At 42.4% G+C, this 17,580-nt stretch overlaps 1 protein-coding gene across 3 annotated transcripts in view; it reads left to right on the top strand.

The window, feature by feature from the left end:
* LOC126100717 (acetyl-CoA carboxylase) overlaps positions 1-17,580 on the top strand; it is a 444,288-nt gene that overhangs the window by 353,201 nt on the left and 73,507 nt on the right. For all 3 annotated transcript variants that reach the window (XM_049911338.1, XM_049911337.1, XM_049911336.1), the window contains exons 16-20: positions 1,212-1,351; positions 1,437-1,606; positions 11,516-11,604; positions 16,825-16,974; positions 17,085-17,288. In XM_049911338.1, coding sequence (XP_049767295.1) covers positions 1,212-1,351; positions 1,437-1,606; positions 11,516-11,604; positions 16,825-16,974; positions 17,085-17,288 — 753 coding nt within the window. The remainder of the gene's footprint in view (positions 1-1,211; positions 1,352-1,436; positions 1,607-11,515; positions 11,605-16,824; positions 16,975-17,084; positions 17,289-17,580) is intronic.

Here is a 17,580-nt window from a genome sequence, read left to right on the forward strand (position 1 = left end):
TTTGTTGTATTCTTCCTAGATAAAAAATTTCAGGGTAGTTTGTGACATGTCGGATTGGACCATTCCCTTTTATGTGAATTGCAGACACAGTAATTGGGGAAACTAACTTGGTCGTGCAACCAGGTGCAGCCAAATTAACATACTCTGTTACTTCACAGTGCAGGCACAAATAGTGATTGTGAAAAGTGCTTTTGCAGGCAGCTGTGACAGCTTGCTGTTAACACCGTTAAATTTATTGATGAGCAGAAAAATGGAGTGACAGTGCTGAAAGAAAAGGTGATGGAACATGCACACAAAATTTTACGATTATGTCATGATATGCAAATTTCATGTGGGGGGACATTATTATGGAACAGAGTGGAATGCAGTTTCTGTCCAGCAGCAGCAGCAGAAGAAGAAGAAGAAGAAGAAGAAGAAGAAGAAAGCTCTCAGTAGATATGCTGCTGACAGTATGGTTTACTGTGATAGTTGACAGCAATTTTTCTTATACGAACACTCCGAAGAAACACTAACTTTGTGATAAGTTTTCAGCTTTTGTTGCAGAGAAGTGAATGTCAGGGGTAGCAAGGGAATTGTGAGAAAAATTGTTCTATGGGATTTGGTTCTAAAAGGTGCCAACATAAACAAGTCATCGTGTGCAAGTGTGGTGATGTAGCCAATTTTTTAAAATGGGGGTGGGCATACAACATTAAATTTTTAAGAAAAAGTAGATCATCGTATTTAAAATAGCCAGTGCCTTATTCAGTTATGTTACACTGTGAATAAATTTTGTCACAATGATAGTGTGTGAGAAGTATTGTCAAAAAAAAAAAAAAGCATTAGTAATGTGTAATTATTGTGCTATGCATGGAATTTGAAATTAGATGCCTAGCGTCTGTCAGTGTTCCACTAGTAACAATATTGGAGTGTGCACTGTTGCTGTCTATGTTACCTGTTTGTTGGGCATAAACACGACAGTGCTGCCATACTGACCAGGTATTCAATTTGCTTTGCTTGGTAATACTTTACTTGCATTGTGATTGATAATACATGCCAAGCATTGCTAGTGATATTTCAAAAAATTGCTTTTCTATGTTGTATGTATCCCAATATTAGTGTAGTTACATTCTACAGATCATCATTATTATGTGTACTCTAATACCTTTTCATGAAACCTCCTATTTCTTGAATACGAGCACAGTCATCTTAAAACAAGTGTTTTATTTTTGCAGGAGGTGATTGCTTCAATTTCTGGGCGTATCCCTATTTCAGTTGAAAAAAAGATTCGAAAACTGATGACCTTATATGAAAGGAACATTACTTCAGTATTAGCTCAGTTTCCAAGCCAGCAAATAGCTGGTGTTATTGATGGGTACGTTAAGCTGTTTCCTTTCAGTCATAGGCTAATAACAACTGTCTGACTGCACTTTTTCAATCTTTGTTACTGTTATTTACAGACATGCAGCAACACTGCAGAAGCGCTCAGATCGTGATGTGTTCTTTATGACAACACAAGGAATTGTTCAGCTTGTCCAGAGGTATCGAAATGGCATAAGAGGGCGTATGAAAGCTGCTGTCCATGAACTTCTGCGTCAATATTATGCCGTTGAGAGCCAGTTCCAGCAAGGTAATATCGATGGCAGATGTCTGCATTTTGATATATCTAGTTATATCACACATCTGAACTAATACGAGGGTAATCCCAAAAGTAAGGTCTCCAATTTTTTTATATGTACGTAGACCTGTTTATTTCTACAATGGTTTGCGTCAGTTTACAGCTTGCACATGTAGCTATTTTTCGACATAATCACCATTTTTCTCGATGCATTTTTGTAGATGCTATGGTAGTTTTTGTATACCCATGTTGTACCAGCTCGCCGCCATGCTGTTCAGAAAGTTACGAACTGCTCTTTCACCTCGTTATCGGAGCTAAATCGCTTTCTGGCCAAATGTTCTTTTAACATAGGGCACAAGTGATAGTCACTGGCGCCAGGTCAGGACTATAGGGTGGATGAGTGATTATGTTCTACTGAAACTATTGCAGGAGAGCAACAGTTTGCCGAGCGATGTGTGGGCGAGCGTTGTCATGGAGAATGTGTACGCCCTTGCTCAACATTCCTCTTCTCCAGTTCTGAATTGCCGTTTGAGTTTTTTCAGAGTCTCACCGTACCTGTCAGCATTAATTGTGGTCCCAGTGATTCATCTCGGAAGACGAAGTGAAGGAAGAGGTTCATAACTTTCTGAACAGCATGGTGGCGAGCTGGTATGACATGGGCATATAAAAACTGCCACAGCATCTACAAAAATGCATTGACAAAAATGGTGATTATGTCGAAAAATAGCTAAATGTTCAAGATGTAAAGTGATGTAAACCATTGTAGAAATAAACAGGTCAATGTAATTATAAAAAAAAAAATAGGAGACCTTACTTTTGGGATTACCATCGTATATTGGCTAATAAAATTAGTTACAGTAGTTACTATTTACTGAAGGAAAATTTCTGGTAAATTTGTAATGGCCCAGCAAATATGTACCCAAAATGGACATAAAGGCTTATGCAAGTTGGAGAAAATCACATACTCACAATCATGCTGAAATCTTGTTTATAGAGAGAAGCAGATTCATTTCTGATATTGTTCCACTTTTTTTTTTTTTTTGTAGAAATATAGTGTTTCATGTTTGGAATTTGCCAAAAATGCTTGTGTTTTGACCATCCTATTGACAGACCTACTTTCATCGCAGGACAAGATTTATGAAGTAGTTAAAGTTGTTTTATAGCTCTTCAACTTCGATCTGCATGTATTTATTTAGCAATTCATCACTGTTGCATATTTTTCTTTTTTCACTGAGCCAGTAGCTATCAATTTTCTTCTTCAATCAGTTCCAGTTGCTGGTTTGTATGTACACCTTTCACACCATTTCATGCTTAATGTGCTACTAGCAATACATTTGTAACCTTGTCTAGTCAGTTGACTTTTGGATATTGGTTTACATTTTTATGAGTTGGAGTGCACAGTTCTGTGTTACAACAGTTTTGATGTTGGTCAGGCCACTCAAACCTGTGTATAATCCTTGTTTATGTATACAGCTATGTGTGTGTTTGTGAGAAATCCGTTTAGTTTGTGACCAGTAAACATCATTGTGCACTTAATTTCCACAGAACTTCTGAAAAATGGTAGTATGAAGGCATTTAGTGTTTTAAAACTAAGTGTGGTTAGGGTGGTCTAATAAGAGAGGCAGAAGCCCATAACTATCAGTTTTCTTCTTCAGTCAGTCCAAGTTGCTGTTCTATATCTGTATTTTTCACACTGTTTCATACTCAATGAGAAAAATTTATGTTCATTAATATGGAAGAAGTTGATGAGTTTTGCAATATTAGCTTTGTGGGGAGTCAGTGGGAACTGGAATGCAAACTTATTACATTGGAATAGAGAGAAGAAGAAGACAAATAGATGGTTGGTTGGTTTGGGGTGTAAAGGGACCAAACTACAGGGTCATCAATCCCTTTTTCCACTTGCAAACAAGTCTCAAGTTATAACAATTCTCTAAAGGAGTCAGGGAAAGTGAAAGGGCGCAAAACTAACGGGGAACCACTCTGAAAGAGTGAACCAAAAGGGGAAAATGTACACTAAAAAGAAATGTAATGGAAGATATTAAAATAATATAGCAGATGGCCTGGGCTGACTGATCACAAGAGTAAAAAAGGATGAGCCAGCCACTCTGAAACACACTAAAATCTCCAGCTTAAAGACAAAGCGAGATGAACACACACAGCAACAAGATGAACAGCAAGGCAAAGAAAGTGTGAGGAAGAGTTAAAAATGGAGAGAAGGTGGAGGCCTGGGAGAGAGGGCCAGATGCCCACCCTTAGATTGTGTGATAAAAATCCCCCTCACGAATAAAACGTGAAACTAAATCAGACATTGAGGCATTCTCACGCAACATTGGAGGTAAAGTGCTGTGAAGGTTAAAAGTCTGCTACAGAGCGGCTAAAACTGGGGACAACAGTCGAGGGGGAACCACAGCGACACTGAGGCGGGTCCTCGTGATGGAGGAGGTGTCTACGGGTCAGCCACTAGGCCGATGTGGAGCCAGCAAAGAATGACGGATTCCCTGCGAGTGGCTCGCACGGATGACCACCACACATTCATTGTCTCCTCGAAACACACAGTTTATTGGGTGCGCCATTCAGAATTCCAGATCATGGAAACATTATGACGGAAGACCGATCGGAGATCGGTCTCCAGCAGGCAGATCTCCAGAGTCGGTTTACCGGTAGTCTGTTTGGCCGGCCTGTCGGCAAGTTCGTTGCCTGGGATCCCGACATATCCTGGGGTTCAAATGAAGGACACTAAACATCCACTGTTTCTGAGGGCACAAAGTGACTCCTGGATAGTCCTTACCAAAGGATGACGAGGGAAGCACTGGTTGAGAGCTCATATGCTACTTAAGGCATCACTACAGATGACGAAGAACTCACTTATGCAGGAGCTGATATGCTAAAGGGCACAAGAGAGGGCTACCAACTCAGCGGCGAAAACATCGCTGCCATACGTCAAGGAGTGCTTTTCAGTATGGCCAGCGTGAACATAAGCAAAGCCGACGTGACCGTCGACCACTGAGCCATCAGTTCTGAAGCTGTGGTTGAGGTGTGGACCGTGGAGGTGTACGTAAGTGGACCCGCAGGAAAGGTGGTCGAGCGAAAGTGCCGAGTTCAGTAAGAAGTGATTGGATGTGGACTGCAATTAGAATCCCTGTTCTGGGTCACCATTGCAGGATATTGAGCTCCGTGTTATGGAAAAGGAGACGGTAATGTGGATGCGGAGGAGGCGAACTATGAATGTGGACAGTATAGTTCACAAGCAGTAGTTGCCACCTGACCACACTGGAGGAACACCTGCTTCTACGAGGAGGCTGTTCTGTGGACTTGTTCAGAAAGCTCCCATCGCAAGTCGAACTCCAGTGGTGTATAGGGTCCAGCTGCCATAACGCAGAGGGCAATGCTGAACCGTATACCGGGCTCCCATAGTCCAGACGGGACTGCATGAGGGTGTTTTACAGCTGCAGCAGTGTAGGGCAATCAGCACTGCAGTCAATGTGGCTCAGGAATCGAATAATATTAAGATGCCGCCACACTTTCCTTTAAGCTGATGAAGATGGGGAAGCCGAGCTAAGCAGGTGTCAGAAGACCGGTCCGAAAAGTGGTAAGTTTCCACTACATTAAGTAGTTGGTCATCGAGGTAAAGTTTGGGTCGGCGGTGGAGATTGCGACGATGTCAGAAGTGCGTGGCACAAGTCTCGGTGGCTAAAAACTGAAAGCCGTGAGTGAGAGCCCGTGTCTGCACCTTTTGTATGGTTCCCTGCAGTCGACGTTCAGCCACACAGATAGAAGAGGAGCAGAATGAAATACAAAAATAGTCAGCATATTGGAGGGGAGACACTGAGGACCCTGCTACTAGTCGAGACCATTAACATCAATTAAAAAGAGTGGGATACTCAGAACAGATCCCTGCGAGACCCCGTTCTCTTGGATATGGGGCAAACTGTGGGAAGCACCAACTCGAACTCTGAAAGTGCGAAGCGACTAGAGGTTCCATATAAAAATCAGGAGCAGTCCCCAGAGACTCCACTCGTGGAGAGTAGTGAGGATGTGGTGTCACCAAGTGCTATTGTAAGTCTTCATCAGGTCAAAAAAAGATGGCAATAAGGTGTTGATACCAGGAAAAGACTGATCGGATGCAGACTCCAGGTGGACCAAGTTGGTGGTGGAGTTACCTTTGCGAAAACTATCCTGGGACAGAGCCAGAACACCCTGAGACTAAAGGGGCTAACACAACTGCTGGCTCACCATATGTTTCAGCAGGTTGCACAGAACGTTGGTGAGGCTGATAGGATGATAGCTATCCACATCGAAAGGGTTTTTACCAGGCTTTAGCAATGGAACTATTATACATTCCCACCATTGCAACGGAAATTTGCCAATGCTCCAGATGCGGTTGAAGATGGCAAGGAGGTGACACTGGTGCGCTGCTGACAGGTGCTTAATCATTTGGGAATGGATATGGTCTGGGCCATGGGATGTGTCAGGACAGTAGGTTGTTTGAGGAGATGAAAGGCGGAGCAGTAATTCTGAGACGCAGAGCTACGACCATAATGCTCGGCAAAATGTTCTGCGATTATGTCTGGATCGGCAGATAGAGCTCCGTGTGTGGAAATTCCAGGTACACCTGCAGGGGTCTGATAGCTGCAAAGTTGTTGGAGCTTGGTCCAAACCTGAGAGGAGAGGTTCATGTTCCAATGGTGGAGATGTAGTGTTCCCACCACTCCTGCTTCCTTCGTTTGATGAGTAGGTGGAGCTGGGCACGGAGCCGTTTTAAGGTAATGAAGTTCTCCAGAGATTGGTGGCGCTTATTATGGTGGAGGGCCCACCTACAGTCTCTGATGGCTGCAGTGATTTCCGGCATCCGTCAAGGTACTGACTTCCACTGGGGGCGAGCTGAGGAATGAGGGAGTGCCAATTCAGCTGCGGTAACAATTGTGGTAGTGACACTGTGGATCACGTCGTCAATGTTGCCACACGACAGAGATTCAGCGGTGGTGGCATCTGTGAAAGCATCCCAGTCAGCCTTCGTAAGAGCCCATCTGGGCAAGTGTCCAGAGAAAAGACACTAGGGAAGGGACAGGAAGAGTGGAAAGTGGTCACTACCACACTAGTTGTCGTGAGCTCTCGATTGGATAGACGGAAGAGGGCCAGGACTGCAAACCGAGAGATCAGTGGCCGAGTATGTGCCGTGAGCCACACTGAAATTCACGGGGGCACCTGTATTTAGGAGCCAAAAGGTTGAGTTGAGTTATTAGGTCCTCGACATCTTCACCATGGCCAGTAATCTTGGTTCCACCCCACAAAGGGTTATGGGCATTAAAACCCCCAGAAGTAGAAAAGGTGGGTGGGGGGGGGGGGGGGTTGGGAAATTAGTGCAGCCAGTATATGGTGTGGTGCTTCACCATCTAAAGGGAAGTAGATGTTGCAGATTGTAATTTCCTATGTTGTCCTCACCCTGACAACCACAGCTCCTAAAGGTGTTTGAAGGGGGCAGGGTTTGCTAGAGACAGAGGTAAGAAGATAGATACAATTGCCACCCTGAGTCTGTTACAATAGTACTGTTTTTGTAGTATCTCCGATACATACAAAGGGTGAGGGACCGCATCACGAGAAACCAGGTTTCCTGCAGGACAACGCAGAAGGCAGATGTAACACTTAAGAGTTGTCGTGACTCGCCCAGGTGGCAGAAAAAACCACTACAGTTTCCCTGGAGAATGATGCTTTCTGTTGTCTGGGAAGGCATGAAGGGACCAAGGAGGTAGATGATGCCTCTTGGTTACCTGCTGCCATTGGTTGAGTGTTCACATCCAGTATCATTGCATCCGAGGTGGCAGCGAAATCTAGGTCCTCAGGGAATGCTAGAATCTCCACCTCGTCCTCGGACGCAGAATTATTAACGAGTGGTGGTACGGGGGCCACCGGAGCCTGTCCTTTCCTAACAGACTACTTCTTTGTTTGTTCACCCTCTCGCCACTCCTTAGGGTCTTGCTGGGAGGGCTTCTCGGAAGTAGCCTCAGGGATAGAGGAAGACCGTGAAGCTCTTCGACCAGCAACTAGTAGCTCCTTCAGTCACTGGCTGCTGTCCACTTGACCACGGGGGAAACCGTGGAAGGTAGTCCTGAGGGACCCCTTCTGTGCGAGAGGAGCTGGAGGAAGCTGTTGCTTCTCCAGTTGGGGGGAGGCAACTGATGTCCCCGGCATTTGGAGGGAGGGGGGTCGATGCTCCCAAAGTAGAAGCTTTGGGAGCAATAGAGGAAGACATGTGCCCAGCCAGCAGGAGGGGAGATGAAGATGGGTAGCCCTGAGGGACCACTGGAGAAACCTTAGAGTGCCGTAATGGCATCGTGGAGGGTGGCGCTGTTGTAGCAACGGCGTAAGATGATAGCATTCGAACGTGGTTCAATGTTTTGTATTTCAGTTTAGCCTCGCGGTAAGACAGTCCGTTCAGGGCATTGTACTGCATAATTTTCTGCTTGTTTTGTAGTACCGTGTAGTCTGGTGAGTAGTTGGAGTAGTGCTTTCCACAGATGACACAGGTGGGAGGAAGTGCACGTGGGGTATTAGAATGCAGTGAATGTCCGCAGTCTCTACATGTGATTCTGGAATTGCACCAGGAGGACATGTGCTCGAATTTCAACACTTAAAGCACCTCATAGGGGGAGGGATCTATGGTTTGACATCACATTGGTATACCATCAGTTTGATCTTTTCAGGTAATGAATCACCCTCTATGCCAAGTTGAAGGCACATGTGGCAACCCTAATGTGTTAAGGCCACCTATAGACATGACCCCTTACAGACGTCCCAGACGAAGTGAACACCCCGTCGTTCTAAATTGGCGCACAGCTCATCGTCGGAGTGTGACAGTAGATCGAAATGGTGGGCCATGTTGAAGCTTTTATGAGGAGTGACCAAAACAGGAATAGCGCCCTGTTTGTCACAGGTGAGCAACACCTGGGACTGGGCTGGGGATGCTGTCTGAATCTGGACTGACCCACTGCACATTTTGGACAGCTCTGTCACTTCCCCAAACTTATCCTCCAGGTGCTCAACAAAAAACGGAGGCTTCATATTTAGATAGGAGTTCCCATCGGTTCTGCTAAATAACAACATGAATATGGCTCTCCTCATTCTGTAGCCCTAAGTTCCTCCTATGTTGCTAGGGAGGGGGACAACTTGGGGTCTATGTTGCAGCACTGTATTCTATCTTCCCCTTCTTTGTCTGTTTCATCGCGGGTCATCTGCCCTGATGCCACCCACTCCAATCAGGGGCTCTCCCTATGGGTGCCAGCCAGCCACAGAAAAGGACGCCTGGCGCAATGGCTGTTGCAGGGAGTCCCAATGCCTCAAGAAGATGGGTGTCTACTCCTTGGCATACATGAGGAGGGTGCAGCTCAGGCATCAGTAGTGCGATCCCTGTGTAGTCAGGGGGCTACAACCGAGAGGGCACATGATGACCCCACCACGACGGACTGACTGGATACTGGATGCGTGAAAATCCAGTATTGTCATATGGCAAAAGTGGACAACGGATGGAGATTATGCACCACATAAGGTATCCTTGTCCCAAATAGCTGGAATAGTGGTGGAGTGACAGTGCTATGACAACAGTGGATGCAGAAGATCTTAATGCGCAAGGGATATAAGATTCACCACATAAGGCACATAGATGAAGTGATTTCACTGTGAGCACTGCTCTAATCTCAGAAATTTCACGATAAGCAGAAACTGCTGTTCATATTCCAGGAGCAGAAGTTAAAAATCGTGAAAGTGGGCCCAAGAGGATGTAGCAACTATACATCTGAAGCGGTTGTAAGCAAAGACATAAGAGTCCTGCGTGATAAAGCAAATATTTATGCCAAAATAAATCTGCAAGACAGATGCAGGGGAATTCATGAAGAATGTGTGAAGAGTAAACAGCAGCTGACATAAGAAGGGGAGAAGGCAACCATCACAAACCATTGAAAGGATAAAGAAAAGTGGTAAAGTCAACTAAGCCAAGAGTAAACTGAGCAAGTGGGAAGACAGGCATAAAAATACAGGAAAAGGATGAAATTTTTCAAGAAATGAAAAATATCTACAAGAATGAAGATAGCATGTTAAAAAAAAGAACACAATGCAAAACCAGTAAAACTCCATTAAAATTTAGTTTTGGGAGGAAAGAAAGCATTAGTGCTTCTTTATTGATCCTTTGAATCTTCAGGAAAACTTAAATTTGTTCAGCATGTACTATATTTACAAATTAATTTTCAATGTGAACTTAAAATGACTCATTCCACATAATTACGATTTATCGTGCAAAATGATCCATGGAACCAAAAGTAATTACACATACACACAAACTTGTGATTGACTGAAAAGGGGGACTTTTAAGGCAGGGGTTTGAGTTGTATGAACATGAAGTTCAATTTTCTGCCTTGTACTGTAAGCATGGACATTTAATTTCATTTTTTTCTTTTTCTTTTTCTTTTTTTTTTTTTTTTAAATTCAAATGTATACTTTTGACAAACACAGACATTTATGATAATATGCAGCAGTTCTAAGAGTTGAAGGACATGAAAGGGATTGAGTGGGTTTGTAGTGTATCCCCTCGTCTGTGCTGTGAGCAAGCAGTAAAGGAAATAAGAAGAAATTTGGAAATGAAATTAAAATTATGGAAGAAGAAATAAAAACTTTGAAATTTGCAGATGACCTTGTAATTCTGTCACAGACTGCCAAGGACTCTGAAGACCATTTCAGCAGAATAGATTTTTTGGCAACTTAGAGACGTACCTTAATAAATGAAAGTAAAAGAGGCATATTGGAGTGTAGATGAATGAAGTCAGGTAATACTGGGAAATTAGATTAGCATATGAGATGCTGAAGGTAGGAGGCGAGTTTTGTTATTTTGGAAAGAAAATAACTGACAACAGCAGGAGGAAAGAACATAAAAAGCAAACTGGCAATAGCAAGAGAAGCTTCCCTGAAAAGGAGAAGTATATTAACATTGAATACAAATTTGACTACTGGAAAGTGTAAGCACACCATATATAACTTAATTACCTCCAGAGACATCGCAGTAATACCATGTAACACCACCTCTAGTATTGATAATGGCCTCAGTTCACTGAGGAAAAGAGTCCACCTGTTTCTCCAGGTATATCGTATGCAGTCAAGCCACCCAGTGATGATTGGCTACTATAGAGCAACCAAATTGCAGAGATCTTGATTGCTTTGTTTCTCACTGTTCCAGATAGGTGGGATTAAGATAGGGCGATTTAGCAAGCCAGCTGAGTTGTGATAAGAGTACCTAAGTGTTCGTCAAACTAGGAACATATGCTTGCAACCCAGCGAACACAACTGTCGTCATCTCATAACATGAGTGTGTTTACAGCATATATACATGAAAGTGTAGAAGAAAGGGCAATATTTGGCCATCTAAATGGGTGGGCCCAAGTCATTGTGACTTCTTCCTTCACACGGTATGGGTTAAACACTGTTTGGCTGTCTGTGCATTCAACACCTTGCATAATTTTAAGAGAAAACAGCAACTTGTAAGGCTTCAGTACTTGCCTGCAGGCATCAGTTGTCCCGTTTCTGAGAGTTTGACCACTGAAGGTGGGCAGCTTTATGCCGCTGTGGACAGTGGCCTTCTATGAGATACCCAATGTTAAATGTTATGGAAATGAACAAGAGCTCCTTTACTGGTTCTGCTTTTGAGACTACATTGTTTGTAACGTTGTTGTTGTTTAAAAAGACAATTCAATCAAGAAGCCTTTGTTCTGCTAAAAATCAGTTTAGTTTCTCTGCTTTATTGCTGTGTGCAGTTTTTTCTTTCAAGAAACATTAATGTGTGTTAAACATCTGTTCATTCTACTGCAACAGTTTACTGTCATTAATGTTATTTGCAGCTATAGCATGAATGTGCTTATAGATTTTTTGTTGTTGTTGCAGGAAGCTATGACAAATGTGTGACAGCCCTACGTGATAAACACAAAGATGACATGGCTGCCGTTACTGCAACCATCTTTTCACATTCACAGGTGAGAACAAAAATCACTGAAGTATGTTGAGACAGTGTGAAGAGCTTGAGTGATAATCCCATTTTGTCTTTATTTGGTGATGTAGTACAACAACATTATACTCCTTAATGTTGTTAGATGTCAGTTTAAAGGATAGGTGAACTATTTTTCATAATTAAATTAACATTTACATTAATGGTGATAGATATGATTTAGTAGACAGTGGAAGTTGGTTTCTGCAGCATTTCCTTGCACTAGTTGAACACTGCAGCTGGAAAGTTCTTTGCATTCATGTGTGTTCACCAGAATCAAACAATGGAAACTCCAGATAGGAATATCAGCGATGTAGGAAACCATAGATTGCTACTTGCTGTAAAGAAGACATGTTAAGTTGCAGACAGTCATAATAAAAACACTTCCACAAAGCTTTTGGGCCACAGCCTTCATCAGCAATTCGTACATGCAAGCAAGCTCACCTCACACACACACACACACACACACACACACACACACACACACGGCCACCAACTCTAGCAGCTTGGGCCTGAGCTGCCGGAGTTGGCACTCGTGTGTGTGTGAAGTGTGCTTGCTTGTGTGTATGAATGGTGTGTGTTTATCTTTTACTAATGAAGGCTGTGGCCGAAAACTTTGTCTAAGTGTCTTTTAATTGCACCTGTCTGCAAATTAATGTGTCATCTGTACAGTAAGTAGCAATCTTGTCTCTTCTTAAATTGCTGTATATTCACCAGAATAGAAGCAACAGTAAGTAGTACCTAAACTTGCTACTTATTATTTGTCAAATCTTCTTCCATTAAGCTTCTCTGAAATGACACAGCAAAGTCGTGAGCTTCACTTTCTACTTTTACTTGACCATTTCACTCCATAAACTGTCCTTTGTTTAGCACATTTTAATACTGTTATCCAGGGGAGTGTTTGTGCCGTGAAGCCAATCTGCGTGTCGAACGGTTCATCTTTTCGCCAGAGTTCTTCTTTTGTAGCAGTACACTCCACAAAGTGCTCTATATACTCTTACATAGTATGTATGAAAAATGAAGATGTATATGTAACATTCCAATCTACCACTTAGAGCCATATGCCCCATCTCAACTGTGTAACTTTTTTTGGGTCCACGGACATGTCAAGACTGCTTACTTTATGCCCTGATTTATAGTGGTCTGTCAGTGTTTCTTTAAAATACAAAAATCAAAGACGAAGACTGAAAATAATAAATAGGAAGATTGACCACCTGATAAGAGAGCTACTGAGAGCTCAAAAGGCTAAAAACTACTCAAGTTTGGATTCTTCATAATTTTGTATTATCAGGCTTGTGTGTAATGTTAACATTGGATTACTTGCCATTGTGTCGGCTACTGTGGGAATCAGTACCAACACAAACGAGGAACGAGAGAAGTTGCGATAGCTGCTGGCAGGAATCTAAAATGATCTGTACATAACACTTTAAATTTAATAGAATTTTTTATTTCTAAGAAAGAAAGAAAATAACTTAACTTCCTTTATGAAGTGGCATTCTGTGCTTGCTGTGCCTCCTGCGTGCAATTAGTTTTGCCAGGACTGGATCTGGGGGAGGGGGCGGCGCTAACTGGGGTATCTACCCCGGGCTGCAATTTCAGGAGGTGCCAAATTCATATTCTATAAGAAAAAAATCTTTTCACAGAGTACCTAGCATCTAGTGTACGTTGGTCTATTGATTATTCAGATGGTTTTGAAATGCATCCCTGTTGGTTTTTGAACACATTCTAAGTTAATTTATTGATTTATGATTGTGTGCGTAGTGTACATTATGTCTGTACAAAGGGAATCCCCGTCACATGTAGAAATAAGAAAATTTCCCGTGGACAAAAGGGGATGGGGTTATACGAGTTGTGCTGAACAAACCCGAACGGGTTAATGCCGGTCACTGTCTGTTGATGTGGTTGATTGCGTGTGTGAATGATAAGCTTCGTTATAATTATTAGTGAAATCTATAGGTTCAGACTACCAGAGCGGAAATAAATGGCTAATGGGAAGTATAGATAAGAAAAATTACATATTATCTTCTCAGTGTACCCTAGAAAATGAAAAATTTTGACAGACAATTTTGCCAGATTGCTACACTACTAACAGCCAGCTGTACAGTCTCTGGTTACCAGCCGTTCTGTTCTCAGAATAGTGCAGAAAGCTCATTGTACAAACACATAATAATGCCTAACCAGAGAATAAACATGGATAACTGAACCGGTGATACTGGCAGGGTTAGTGAAGTTAACTGAAGAATAAGTTTTGACAATGGCAGGAATCATTACAGAATTACTGATGACAAGATTGTTTGTTAGAACGAGGAAGGAGAAGAAATGGAGACATCACACAAATTATATGAAAAACTGTGACAGTTCCAAGTTTATATAAAAATTTCGATCTGCTACTACTTTTTGATCTCATGCTTGAGAAAGTGCAGCAAATGAATGAAGTGTGAAACTATCTCCTAACATAAAACTTCTTGCTTGTAGTAGGACTAGACATTTGATATTGGTACTTAGTGAATTATATTCTTTCATAAATTAGGTAGATAAAATGACCATTTGTGCCAAAACATTCTCACTTATACAGTGTGTGTTACAATTGCCGCAATATTAGAAAGATCTGTTTCATTTTATCTAGCAGACAGTGTCAAAGTAGATGTAAATATCAAGAAACCACGCTGGTCTTGGGTACTATTTATATTAACAGCTTTTTCAGTATTAGACAACAACATTTTGATTTTTCATGTAGCAAAATGTTTGCCAAACTTTGATGATGTAATAGATTCTTTCACAAAAAGGAAAGCACGCCATGTAAAGCTGTAGCAAGATTAGAGAGAGAGAGAGAGAGAGAGAGAGAGAGAGAGAGAGAGAGAGAGAGAGGGGGGGGGGGATGCTGTGACGTAAGAATTGAAGAAATGCGTACTGTCTAGCTTGTCTCTTGTCTTTACTGCTTTTACATTTCCTATATTTAATTTTATGTCGTATAACCCCACTGAATTCCACAGAGCGAAGACAGTGACGTGCAATAGCAGAATGCTGTGTGGAGAGGTATGCTGCTGCACTTTGGCACACTTAAGACCACATAACATGTCTTCGTTTCCTTGAACATATATGTTTTATATATCAAATGTTTCAGAAAGATGTGCACTACAAAATGAACATATTTTTGAAAAATTGATTTTTTTTTTTTAAATATTTTTATGTCCTATCTCAAACACTTGAGGGGGAGGGAGGGGGGGGGGGGGGCACCACTATCAAGTTTTTGCACCAGTTCAGAAATATTGTAGGTTTGGGGCTGCTTTTCACTATTACTACTCGCAGAATGCAGACTAAGTATTTTTTTCCTATTACTCAGTCTGGGACTGAACTGGGCCGACCAGCGACTGGTGGCTGGTTAAGTCAGCATCGACAGGGGGTGCTAAACTCTGTCTTCCTGCCCTCTTTCCATTGGCGTGCAGATCAGCACCTTCTTGATGCACTGGTCGGTGTGCAGTCAGTGGTTTAGAACTGCACATTCCTTGTCCAACCCCCCCTCCCCCCCCCCCAAAAAAAAAAGAGAAAAATGCTGCACCATTGTATTGTAGGGAGCCATCTTACGACACTGGAGGAGGAGGAGGAGGAGGAGGAGGAGGAGGAGGGAGGCAGGAAGCTGGGTGGTGCGATGAGCCATAACTGGGACTGATGCTTAACCCCCTGCTGCACCCCAACAACCATCTTGCACTCAGAGGGGAACGTCGTTCGCAAAACCCCCGAAAAGGTTGACACCCTCTTTCTGAGCCAGTCTGAGGGAAAACAGAGGGTGGCGATGATAATGGCAGGCCGCCTGCGATGCCAGGTCCGTGGCGGGTGCTGGGATGAGTGCCAGAAAATTGAGCTGCTGCAGTGGCAAAATCGATGAGTCTAGCTCCATCTTTGGCGGTACCAGAGAGACACCCAAAGGGGCCCGTGCCGGCTCCCCTTTAAGGGGTGGAAAATGTGCGGAAAACTCTTGTAATCGACAAGCAAAAATCTGGTTCTAATGATGGCACAGCAACCCAGCAGGATATTGAATTGAATACTTGCAAGTGCTCAAATTTTGAAGAATTGTTCCTCTTGTGCAGCACCTATTGTGACCAAAAACTCGGAAGAAATACAATCATTAGGCATAAAGCAATACTTGAGTCGTGTCGGAGGCACCGTTCCCTGCAGTGGGTGTAGCAAATGGAGCAGCGTGTGGTAGCGCCGTCCGTATAGAAGCTTTGCTAGCGACGGACCGTCACAAGGCTGGGGGCAGCAAGTCGCGAGGAAGAGCAGCAGAGCTCATTCCTGTGTGTGAAAGGCACATAAATTGTTCATCTGTTGCTTGAACGTACGCACAAATCATTCAGTTCCACCGCTCAACTGAGGATGAAATGGAGCAGTGGTAAGGTGAATGATACCACAGACTGTAAAAAACTGTTTAAAGTCCTGAGCCATAAACTGTGTCCGCAGCTCGTGGTCGTGCGGTAGCATTCTCGCTCCTCATGCCCGGGTTCCCGGGTTCGATTCCCGGCGGGGTCAGGGATTTTCTCTGCCTCTTGATGACTGGGTGTTGTGTGATGTCCTTAGGTTAGTTAGGTTTAAGTAGTTCTAAGTTCTAGGGGACTGATGACCACAGATGTTAAGTCCCATAGTGCTCAGAGCCATTTGAACCATTTGTGAACCATAAACTGTGGTCCATTGTCTGTAACCAAAACTTGAGGCAAACCTTCCAAGCAAAAGTTGTTGACAAAGCGTGACTGGTACTTTGCAATGTAGTAGAGTTTGTGGGCACTGCAAATGGATATTTGCTAAAAGAGCCCACAAAAATAAGCCAAAAAGTGTTTGAAAAGGGACCAGCAAAGTTGATATGCACTTGTTGCCACTACTGTACACGAGTCCTCCAGACATGAACCTTTATTCTGCTCTTACATTTTGTGATTATTCTGTTAATAATTTGTGATACTTATGTTCTCTTAATTTTTCCTCTTCTATGTTTATGGTTATTTCTGTTATTAATTTTCTTATCTACTCTTTTTCTGCCCTCTGATTACATTTCCTTTTGTCTAAATTTATTTGAATACCTATTTTGCCCGTACGTGTACTTCGTAACTATCCATTAAGCACTTTTTGAAAATGGTTTTCTCTTCCTCCTTTTATCTTTATTTGCTACCTCTTTGTCATTGTTCACTTTTATTTATTTACATTTTGGTTTATATTTTAGGTAGCTAAGAAGAATATGCTTGTAACTATGCTAATAGATCATTTATGGTCAAATGAACCGGGTCTCACAGATGAATTAGCAACTACATTGAATGAATTGACTTCACTGAACCGTAGCGAGCACTCTAGAGTTGCCCTAAGAGCAAGACAAGTAAGTAACCATGACTTTAAAGAAAACTAATTTATTAAGATCACATTTTATTTAAACAAATCTCAAATAGCATTTTTTTAACTGGGTGCATTATTCTTTATTTTCTGCAGGTGTTAATAGCTGCTCACCAGCCAGCTTATGAACTGCGGCACAATCAAATGGAATCAATTTTTCTGTCTGCAGTTGACATGTATGGCCACGATTTTCATCCTGAAAACTTGCAGAAACTCATCATGTCTGAAACATCCATCTTTGATATCTTGCACGATTTCTTTTTCCATACCAATAAAGCAGTGTGCAATGCATCTCTAGAGGTTAGTATAATTAAATTGCTATCTCTGTTGCTTAAAGAAATGATATGCATTTACATTTATGTTGCAAAAACTTCAAGTTTACAAAAAATGTGATATTTAAGCCTCTATTTGTGTGATTTTTTTTTTTAATATGTGATAGATAAATTTTATGCTACTTATACAGACGACAGGTGTCAGTTGTAGTACACAGTAATGCAACAATTGCCTTGTCTTTGTTGTTATTGAGACATTCAATCCAAAGACTGGTTTGTTGCAGCTCACCATGCTAGTCTATCTTGTGCCAATCTCTACC

Source organism: Schistocerca cancellata, chromosome 9, assembly GCF_023864275.1.
Source record: "Schistocerca cancellata isolate TAMUIC-IGC-003103 chromosome 9, iqSchCanc2.1, whole genome shotgun sequence".
NCBI lineage: Eukaryota > Metazoa > Arthropoda > Insecta > Orthoptera > Acrididae > Schistocerca > Schistocerca cancellata.